Here is an 11,491-nt window from a genome sequence, read left to right on the forward strand (position 1 = left end):
TGTACAAGGGCAGGAATCTCTGGCCATAGTCTGCTATAAACTCCATGGCTCTTAGTATGAACTCAAAATCCTCTTTGCTCATGTAATAAGGAAAACTGACTCTGGTCCATCCAGGTTTGACGCTAACATAACCCTATTCGTGGTATTCAACATTTTTCTTTACCAACAATGTGTGTTTAATTTAAAATGGTTTACTAGAGTTTCATGATTTTCTAGTCTATTAAATATGGGCTTTATGCTAGAATTTTATACTGTTTTTGTTGCCTATAGAATTTTATACTGTTTCTAGTCTATTGAAGTGATATTTATTGGATGTTTTAGAATTTTTTATCCTGATATTTTAAAATTTATAACCTACAGTTATGGATCCAGAAATGAGAGATGTGATAGTTCATTTGATGATTTGGTGGATGCATGTTCTTCACTCTATGTATCAATGTTTCTTTGCCATTTGTACCACTATAGCCTTGCGTAGGAATCGCATTAGTCGAAGGCCATATACGGTAGACTTCTATGCTAATAGAGTCCACTTACGAAACTTGGTGTATAACAGTGACATTACTTGTTATAACCAGCTTAGAATGAATAGAGCCACATTCGACAAGCTATGTCTTATGCTTGATGTCATAGGAGGTTTGAAACCAACCAAAAACATGCTAGTTGATGAGCAAGTGGCAATGTTCTTACATATCCTTGCACATCATTTAAAAAATAGAGTTATACGATTTTATTTTGGGAGGTCTGGTGAAACTATTAGTAGGTATTTTAATTTGGTCTTAACTTCTATGATGAAACTGAATCGAGAGCTCCTAAAGAAACCTGAGCCAATTGCTGAGGATTCAATAGACGAAAAATGGAGGTGGTTTAAGGTAATCTCATATCTTAATTCATAACTTTTATTAATGATATAATTTATCTATTCTTTTAATTAATTATTTGTTATTTTCAGCATTGTTTAGGTGCTCTTGATGGAACCCATATTAAAATGAAGGTGCCTATGGCTGACAAAGCGAGATATAGAAATCGAAAGGGGGAAATAACTACTAATGTGTTGGGAGTTTGCTCTCCGGATGGACAATTCATATATGTCTTAACGGGTTGGGAAGGCTCAGCAGCTGATGGTAGAGTTTTGCGAGATGCTATTAGTCGTAGGAATGGTTTGAAAGTGCCTCAAGGTAATGTTAATTTATTTTTAAGTAATGATCAATGTAGTAATGAGCTTAAAGTTAATTTCTTTTATTCTTGTAGGCCAATATTACTTGGTTGATGCGGGGTATGCAAATTGTGAAGGATTTCTTGCCCCATTTCGAGGTCAGCGATACCACTTAAGTGAGTGGAGGGATAGACGGCAGCCTTTAACTCCACGTGAGTGCTTCAACATGAGGCATTCATCTGCGCGTAATGTTATTGAACGATGTTTTAGAATGTTGAAACTACGATGGGCTATTCTTAGGAGTCCTTCATTCTACCCTGCTCAAGTCCATAATCGAGTCATCATAGCGTGTTGTCTCCTTCATAATTTGATCCGTCGACAAGGAGATGATCCACTGGATATTGAGATAGAGGCATTGGAGACAACTACCAATGATATGGAGATACCTTATATTCAAACAATTGAGACATCAAATGCATGGGCTAACTTTCGTGATACCTTGGCAAATGAAATGTTTGTTGAACTTATGAGTCATAGGGGTAGTATGTGAGCATTAGAAGAGACACCTAAATCTAGATGTGACTTGAATTCTAGTTGAATATTTGTGGATGTATGTTTTGTGTAATGACAACATTATAAATGGTTTTATTAGGTGACGTTTTCCTTCTTTGCAATATTGTGATGTATGAGATTTTATCTTCATAGCAATTGATTGTGTTATGGTATGTTAAAACTAATGATAATTTTTGCTGTTTAAGTAAGATCATGACAGGTGGCGATTCCACAAAGTCAACCCATCATGTCTGGACACCTGAGGAAGACTCTCTTCTTGTGCAATCCTTGCTTTAGCTTCGTGATGATGGGACCTTGGTTGCAGATAATGGGTTTAAGGCTGGAGGTTTAAAGAAGTTGCAAAGAATGATAGAGGAGAAGTCACCTGGATGTGGGATACTAGCTGTACCTCACATTCAATCTCGTTTGAAGACCTTGAAGACTAGTTGGCAGGTCATATATGATATGTTATATGGCTCAAACACATCTGGATTTGGTTGGGACCCTGACAAACAATGTGTTACAGCAGACAAGGAAGTGTGGGATGAGTATGTTAAGGTAAAACTTTACTAGAAAAATATTTTTTACTTCAGCTTTATACTTATAATAAATATTGATGCAGATTTGAATTTGTAAGCTTACTAGCTATTGATATTTTTATGTGATTTTATGTTTGTAGAGCCATAAAAAAGCTGCTCATTTCAAGAACAAACCCTTTCCTCTCTTTGATGCACTATGCTCTATATTTGGAAAAGATAGAGCTGTAGGAAAAGGGTCACTTTCAAGCAATGATGTGCATGAGGTTGAAGCTTATACAGAGTTTGATACAATAGCTGCTAATGTTGATGAAGATACTGTGGATATTGGACTAGAGATGGATCCATCAATTACATTCTCTGACCATCCATCAGAAAACACAAATGTTGGCACTTCTAAGTCTAAGAAAAGGAAAAGAACTAGTCAAGATCGTGATGAGTTTTTGACTGAGGCACTTAAAGAGATGTTAGCAGCTACTTCCCAAGACATCAAGGATTCCTCTGCCCAATTAGGAGCTTGTTTAGACAAGTTGGCTCGAGAAGCAATGTTAGATGCACGAAGAGAGGCTCTATATGATGAGTTGTTGAAGGTTGAAGATCTTACTGACAATGAGCGCACTGATGCATATCTTAAAATGATAGGTGATGATAAAATTCTTGTTGGATTTCCTAACCTACCAGATAAGGCTAAGGCAGCTGTGGTTCGCAAAATACTTTATGCATAAATGTGTTATGTATGCTGCTTCTTTTTGGGTATTATAGTGTAGCTAAGTCTACATTGTAAACCATGATGGATATATTTTTTTGGCTCTGTCATGGTTGGTAGCCTTTTTGATTACATAGTTGTGGCTGCCTTATATATAGGAAGTCTGATTGTAAAGTGCTCAAGTCTACTTCTTTAGTTCATTTTTTGGTTTTGCCATGGTAGGTAAATTGTGCATTGGAAGATATGGCAAAAAAATTGAGTCAGACATTTTGTACAAATGCTACTTATGTGATAAATAGTTAACTTTATCCTTAGTGACATGAAAACGTTATAATATGGATATAAGATAGTATTATATATAATATTTGTATATAATTTATATATTTATAATATTTTTTGTAAAATATTTTACTAGATATAATATGTTGGTATAAGAAGTAGAATTGATTTGTTTGACATTTTTCTTCTAAATCTATGTGTTAGTGTATTTATTTTAAAGTAGAAGGGATGGGAACCATTGTCAATTTTATTTTCAAGAAAATGTTCCCTCTGATGATAAAACTTTTTGTTTGGCCCAAGCTAGTGAATAATAGTTATCGATATAATCTATGATTTATATAATATTTCATTAATATATAAAATACATAAGAAAATTGGTACACAATTAAGTTTTTATTATGTTTTATTTTAATTTTTATATAGGGGTATTTTTGTCTTTTAAGTATAATTCCATTTCCATGTCTTGCATACCAAACAAAAGTAATGTAAGGATTCCATCTAATTTTTCTGACATACCAAACATACTTTTATAATTCAATTCTATTCCAATTCTGATTCCGATTCCAATTCCAATTCCATCAAAAACTATTCAATCATACCAAACGGGGCCTCAAACTTCTCAATAGATAAACAAAAAGGCCTTTGTTTGATCTTCATAATATACCAGACCATGAATAACATAGTAAACATTTAAACTTAATTAAATTCAAACGCAGATGGGCTGGCCCAATTAATCTGCAAGCCCAGATGATGTTTATGGGCCCAAAAAAGTAGGCTGTCTGGTCAACAGTCCGAATTTTTTTTTTATACTTGTAATGTTATTTTCAAGAAAAATATTTAATAAAATGGGATTAAAGCAAAGTTAACTCATAGTAAGGTATGGCCATTCATCCATCAATTCATAATAGTGAGAGTTTGAATTTATATTTTTATACATTTTTTATAAAATAAATGAGCAATCTCAATAGTAATATGAATGCTCTCAATTTCTCTCTAAAATATATGCTATTTTTAATTTCAAAGAGAGAAAAATGTAACACACACACAACTCAATTGATTGTGGAACTTTTATTTTAGTGTAAGACTTTACTCACTTAATATCCAAAATTTCAACAAAATTAACACTACTTGTTTGATAGAAAAATTGATAAACTTAAATTAGAGCACATAGAGTTTTTTTTTTAAGACAATAGATTTTTATTTTAATTAACATGTACATATATAAAAAGCGTCCTCCATCTTCATTGATGAAACATTATATTTTGGTCTTGGTTAGCGTTGGACTCTATTTTTATATTTTGTATTTGATATATTGGTTATTAAAAGCATCTTTTTTTTTAACAAAGGACAATTTATTCATTACTAAAAAAGCATCTTAGTGATTGAATCTTTGGTTAAATGGCAAAACTGTCCTAACATTTTTTTTTAGAGGCAACTGACACCTTAAACTTTTTTTTTTTTGAGCATTTTTGCCTCAAATTTTTTAAAAAGACAACATTTTTGCCCTACCGTTAAAAATTATGAACGTTAACAATTAACTAAAATTTGACTAAGCGTTAAATAGCATATTTTTCTTGAAACTTTTTCTTTAAGAGCACTGTGTAACCTGAACTTTTGTTTGAAACTTGTTTATCTTGAAAGTTTCAAAAAGAGAATAATTTTGCCCTGCCTTTTTCTTCATCATCCTCCTACTCTTCTTCCTTTTGCTCCTTTTCCACTAGCAAGCTCTCACATTACCATAGATTGGAGTCTAAATGTGAAGTTGGGAAAAATAAGTATATGAGATTTGTGAGCTTCACAAGAAGTCTCGCATCTGGCTTGACACTTTCACCCCTAAAAATGGTCACTTAAGCCCACGATGTCGTCACTTTGTTTATCAAACGCAAATTCACTATTCTTAACTTCTCTTAGATTGCCTTTGTTCTCCCTCGACAGTTACCATTTGCTCCCCGCACAACATCCAAGCGGCTACTTTCGCTACTACCACCATAATCAATTTTGATGCTATGAATCCTTAAAAAAGTTCTAGTTAAAGTCAGAGTCCATGGAGTTATCATAGTTGAGTGAGATAATGAAATTGTTGAATATAGAAGAAGAGAACTTCCAATGGCTGAGTTCATATAGATTGACTCAACGGATATTTGATTGTTTTCAGGTATAAGTATAAGTTTAGATGATTTGAAATTATTTGCTGTTCATAGAGTTGTTCTTACTGTTATTATTGATATTAATAGAGGTGTTCTTGCTATCTAGGTGTTTTTTTTTTTTTTTTAAATGATGCATGGCTACATATAGCAATTAAAGTCAAAGTAACAATCAATACTGACGGTAGGACAAAATCACACTCTTTTTTAAACTTTCAGGGTAAACAAGCTCCAAACAAAAGTTCAAGGTACCTAACGCTCCTAAAGAAAAAGTTTCAGGGTAAATATGCTATTTAACTCTTGATCAAACTTTAGTTAATCGTCAACATTTATAATTTCTAACATTGGGACAAAAATGCTTTTTTTTTTAAAGTTCAAAGTAAAAATGCTTAAAAAAAATTTAGGGCGCCAGGTATCCGTAGAAAAAAAATTTCAAGATAGTTTTGCCCTTTTACCCTTGAATCTAATAGAAGGAAATAGTCACTTACAATATAGGAAATTAAAGGTCGAATGCTTATTAAAAAAGAAGTCTATATTATATGTGTGTGTGTGTTTGTGTGTGTGTGAAAAAAGAATAGTTTAATTTACTGGCTAACCAAGCTATATTTTCTAACTTGAAGTAAAAAATATAAGGAAAAAAATTCATGGAATTATATTTTATTCTTTAAAAATTATTTTTAAAGAATAAATATCTATAGTATAATCTCTGATTTATCCAATTTTCATATCATCACACCGGATGGCATGCCAAAAAAGATGGATGGTGGAAAAGAAAAGGCAATAAAGAAAAAAAAGGGAAGCATGCGTGAATAATACAAATGCCAATACAATTATAATATTTGGACCACATTCAATTATCAACTACATGCAGTCCCACAAGCTCACGTTTATTTTTTAATCCAAAAATTGTTAGAACTGGATCTCTCTCTATCTGTATTTTTATTATAATTATCTGAATTAATCAGGGGTAATATTCTTAATATGATTTATATTTCTGACTTAATTACAATTTTCTGTCATTGTAATCTTAATAAAAATATTAATTTTTTTTACCCAATTATTAGTTTTTCAATTTCTATTTTCTCTTGTTGGCAACTTGGCATCTTGGAACTTTGTGACTTGGTTGTGCTTTCGTAGTCTCGCAACTTTTCTCCGCTGATCATGCATCGTTTCTCCATTAAAACCCAAATAAAATAAGTTATGTCATTAAAGTTTTTATCTTTGTTGGCCAAAACAATTAAAGTTTTTATCTTTCCATCGGTAAACTTTCACTAAGGTTCCTTAAATTAGACGCTTGTTTGTTTAATTTAGTTCACAAGTTTTTATTGTACCAGATGCCACAATTTTAATCTGATTTTTAATAAAAATGTGAAACTTTAAACCATTTGTGATAGTAATATATTGTAGAAAATAAATAACGCAAAAATATATTTACTCCCTCCATTTTAAAATATAAATTATTTTTAATTAAATCTCATCCCTAATCAAATTAGTTAATGGTTTTCAAATTAATAGTATCTTGTTGTATTTATTCTTATTTAATAAGTTATTTTACTTAAAAATAAATATAAAGTAATTTATTTGTTAAGGCATTTTTGAAAAAACACATTAATTACACCTTAAAACACTAAAAATTTTATATTTTTCAACACCCAATTCATAAAAAAAATATTTTATATTTTTTAACAAATAAAGTATGAGATTTTTTTTTGGACACAATAATCCTAAAGTAAATCCATTGAAAAGTCAATGTTGTAAGCAAAGTCCAAACCAAATAGTCCAGATTAAATGTGCACTGGCTAGACTGATTATAAAAAAATTTATTAAAAAATACATAATTTTTATGCTTTTTTATTTTGATAAATATAAAATAAAATTAAAAATTTTTAAATTTGAATGGTAAATCTCACCAGCAATGATGAGTAACATGGTACTCATCCCCTGTTGAGGACGGAAGACAATTCAAATTTAATATTAAAATTTTTATATTTTTTTATAAAATTATTTTAATAATGCATTATTAAAAATACTAAAAAAAATAAGTTTAAAGTGAATGGTAAAAATCAATTGAGGATGAAATCAAGGGCTTAAATGTGCCTGAGCCCCTAATGAGCATTCCATGTCTAAATTGAATTTTTTTTTAAATTTTTTAAATAGGGCATCTTGATAAATACGGACCAAAACTTATTTGCAATTAAAATTTACAGGACTTTGGAGTTATTTTTGCATCTAGTGTAACTTTTTGGTGATTTAGAATTTTTATGTGGGATTTCTATATGATTTTGCCATAGGTTCTTACAATCTCAAGGAGGCTCCCTCAAAATTTGCAATGTAATCGGCACATGTATTGGTATACTATACTTCTACTCATAAGTAACTTCTCATTTGTTATTAGAATATTTCTAATATCTTGCAGTGTTAAAAGTCAGGTGGTTAATTATTGTCTTGGATGTTCATAATTATATTCAAGTTAGACAGTGTCCAATGCATATTTTACTCTACAAGATTCGTTGTTCTATATATCTTCCCTTTGAACTCCCCAAGTTTCTTGTCCTCAGATAGACAGCACGCGCACACACACGCACATACACATATATATATATTATGAGCACAGTTTCATCTCCCTCAACCCAAAAAAGCATCTGCACCGATATGTGAGACTCATTTTTAATCAAGGAAGATATTAACATGATTAGTTAATATTTGTTTGTTGTAGCACAGGTTTGTTTTCCCCCTATTTTTGTATACTTTCATGTTAAATTTCAATGGCAAGTAACTTTCAGATAACATATCGTGAGTAATGATATTTCTATATGTGGTTAAATGGCAAATTCACCCATAAATTATAGGTTGAAGGATATTTGAAATTCTAAACTTGTTTTAGATATAATGTTCTCCTCTAACTTTTGAAAACAGTGTAATTTTACTTCAGCAATTAATAAATATTAATTTTAACCATTAATTAACAAAAAATTATAAAAAAGAGCCTAAAAAATTACACAAAAAAGTCAATAAATTTTCTTGATTATTTTATGTCATGTTTTTTTTTTCTTTGTTAGTAATTTGTGATATCCTTTTTTGTAATTTTTTTTGTTAAGTAATAGTTAAAATTAGGGTTGTATATAGGTAGGGTTGGGTGGGCATCAATCCTCAACCCTACCTGGCGACTAGCCTACTGTGTAGTTCAGGGTAGATTTGGCACGATTTAGATAAAAAAAATTTTGCAATGTTTCTTTGAAAAACATATAAAAAATTTCTTTCAAAAAAATATAATTATTGTCATTTAAAATATATTCTTTATAATATTAACACAAGAATCAAAAAAATAATTTTTTTTAAATTACATATGGTCAACAATTGTCAGTTATTTTTACATAATATTAAAATAAAAAAATTTGAATTTTGAAAGAGATCCAAAAAAAATTATAATAATAAGAAATGTTTAAAAAGGTGATGAAGATAATATAGTTTATAGTAACTCTCACCAAAAAATGATACTATAAAACAAATATTATTCATGAAAATTATTAAAAAAACAAAAAAATATGACATGTTTGGGCCGGGCTGAATTAGGCAAGGTAAGATTTAACCCCTACCAAGTGCTTATCTTGAAGTGCCTAAATGACTCTAATAGAGCCAGGTTAATCGGGTTTTTGGACGACTTAAATAGTCCTAGTTAAAGTTAATTTTAGTTAATGATAAAATTGACATTGCATAATTTTTAAAAGTTGAAGAAAAATATTATCAAAAATGAGTTTAGGATTTTATATGCTCTTGAATTTGTAATTTAGGGATAAAATTACCCTTTAAGCCATATTTCTAATCTTTTTTTTTCCTCAAATGTTTCTAATCCTAGTTATATCATGTTTATTACTTAATTATCCTAATTATAGTGTTTTTAAAAAATTGTCTACATCTTTAAAAAGTTATTATATTACATTGAAAGAAAATAACACAAACTATTGCTGTATTGTTTTTAGTCAAACATATATTGACTAGATATAAATGAAAATAATTGGTAAACAAAATTGACAAATGAGAAGTATAGACATACTATTAGTATTTTAAAATCAATCATATTAACAAGTAACAAATTACTTTAGGGTCCTTAATTATATAATTTCTTATTTACATAAAAGCTAAATCTTGAGATGCCATAATATGTTCGTGATCTCATAAACTAGCTTTTTTTACCTATGCCTTTTAACTATTCCCCACTAGAAAGGGGTCCCCCCACACGACACTGACGCGCTTTTTGCTTCCCCTTCTTTCGTGGAGTATATGGTCACAAAAATCATGCAAGGAAACAAAATCAAGTCATATAAAAAGTTATATGATTTATGTATCTTGATGGCAGATGATTAAATATCAAAATATTTAAATTACTGCAAGAAGCCTAGTGGGCAAGCAAATTAATGCACATATTTACTTATTTAAACATATAGTCGAAAGTAATTGTCTAATATTTAAGATAAACTTCATAATTTTCTTAATAATTTTTTTAAAAAATTGATCCAACAACCCCTTATTTTTAGGAGTGAGACAAGATGCCTAGTGGGCAAGAAAATCAATGCACATATTTGCTTATCTAAACATGTGGTCGGAAGTAATTGTATAATATTTAAGATAAACTTCATAATTTTCTTAATAATTTTTAAAAAAATTGATCCAACAACCCCTTATTTTTAGAAGTGAGAGAATATCACTTGAATCATAAGTTCTTTTAATCATATGGAAGATTGATTTTACAACTTCTTACTTCAAGGGGCTAGGGAATGCCACTTGAACAAGAAGTTGATCACACCACACTCCTCTTTTTTAGTACAAGGTCACAAAAAAAATTATGCAAAAAGATAAAATTAAATCATGTAAAAAGTTATATATAATATTCCTACACCCTAATGATAGATGATTAAATATCAAAATATTTAAATTGTTGTAAGATGCCTAGTGGACGAGCAGATTAATATATTTATTTGCTTATTTAAACATGTGATCAAAGATAATTATCTAATCTTTCATAATAAACTCTAGTTTTCTTAGTAATTTCAAAGAGGAATTGATATGAAAACCCTTGTTCTCAAGGGTGAGAGAATGTTACTTAAACTACAAGTTCTTTTAATGATCTCATAATAAACTAGCTGAAAATGCGGGTATAGATAAAAAAAATTTTATGATTAAAGTGAATGGGAAGAGGAGAATGAGGAATAGGGAATTCCAGGAAAAGTGGGTGCAAATTGTAAAACAAAAGAAAGCATGGAAAATTAAATCAAAGTAAAGCACCACAACAACAATGATTGAAATTTAGGTATCCAACGTTCTCTTACTCCATTAATATTCCATTCAACGTCCTTTTGCCTCCCCTTCCTTTTCAAATATCCAACGTCTCCCTTTCATTCATGCCTTTACCAATTCCCTCCATTTTCTTCCCTTGTGGGACCCATCCAACCTCCTCTTCCTCTTCTCTTTTGTAATTGTAAATATTACAACTTGTTAAAGCTTTTTATATTATAATATAGGGAAAATAAAGTTTTCAGTTTCTAAAATTGTTGTGGATCTTGGTTAAGGTCTTATAGGTTTTCTTATCAAGAACTCATTCATCAGAATTGTGGATAAATTTTAATCAAAATTTTTATCGTTACCAAATATTATTACCCTATTAGTAACATGTCATTTCGAAAGACTTTGACTAAAGTTGATTATCATTATAAAGACTAATTTTTTAATAAATATATTTTCTCCATGCATCATATGAAATAAATAGGAATAAATAATACTTTAATTTTTTTAAAAAGATATACTTAGGTTTTGACATCTAAATCCTCCTAAAACAATATATTAAACTTGAAAATTGAGCTAGTGGATGCTAAGCAATGCAACTTGTCCATATCTTATCATGAATAAATATAGCCTTACGGATCATCTTCTTCCCCCAAAGTCGTCTTCTGTCTTTTGCGTCTGCAAACGACGTCGTTTTGCTATCTAAACTCGATTACAAACGATCTCGTTGGGGAGAAATGAGAAGGAGAAAAGGAAATAAAAAGTCCACGTGGATGCATTTTGTTGGGTGCCACACCATTTTTCCTCTCCTCTCAACAGTTTTTTTTCCTGACACATCGTC

The 11,491-nt window shown here is 30.2% G+C and overlaps 1 protein-coding gene across 1 annotated transcript; it reads left to right on the top strand.

Moving 5' to 3' along the window:
* Positions 1-362: 362 nt before the first annotated feature.
* Positions 363-2,966, top strand: LOC129302600 (uncharacterized). Its single transcript, XM_054941519.1, has 5 exons — positions 363-869; positions 950-1,175; positions 1,249-1,692; positions 2,031-2,263; positions 2,385-2,966. The coding sequence occupies exons 1-5, from the start codon at positions 363-365 to the stop codon at positions 2,964-2,966; spliced, it is 1,992 nt and encodes a 663-aa protein (XP_054797494.1).
* The last annotated feature ends 8,525 nt before the right edge of the window (positions 2,967-11,491 follow it).

The sequence above is a fragment of the Prosopis cineraria genome, unplaced genomic scaffold (assembly GCF_029017545.1).
Source record: "Prosopis cineraria cultivar Desert tree isolate PC_DT_omini unplaced genomic scaffold, ASM2901754v1 PC2, whole genome shotgun sequence".
Classification (NCBI taxonomy): Eukaryota; Viridiplantae; Streptophyta; class Magnoliopsida; order Fabales; family Fabaceae; genus Prosopis; species Prosopis cineraria.

Coding starts and splice junctions, on each gene's coding strand:
- LOC129302600 (XM_054941519.1), top strand. CDS start 363: ATGGATCCAGAAATGAGAGATGTGATAGTTCATTTGATGATTTGGTGG. Junction 1,693..2,030: donor TGAACTTATGAGTCATAGGG/GTAGTATGTGAG, acceptor CCTTGGTTGCAG/ATAATGGGTTTAAGGCTGGA. Junction 2,264..2,384: donor TGTGGGATGAGTATGTTAAG/GTAAAACTTTAC, acceptor TTATGTTTGTAG/AGCCATAAAAAAGCTGCTCA.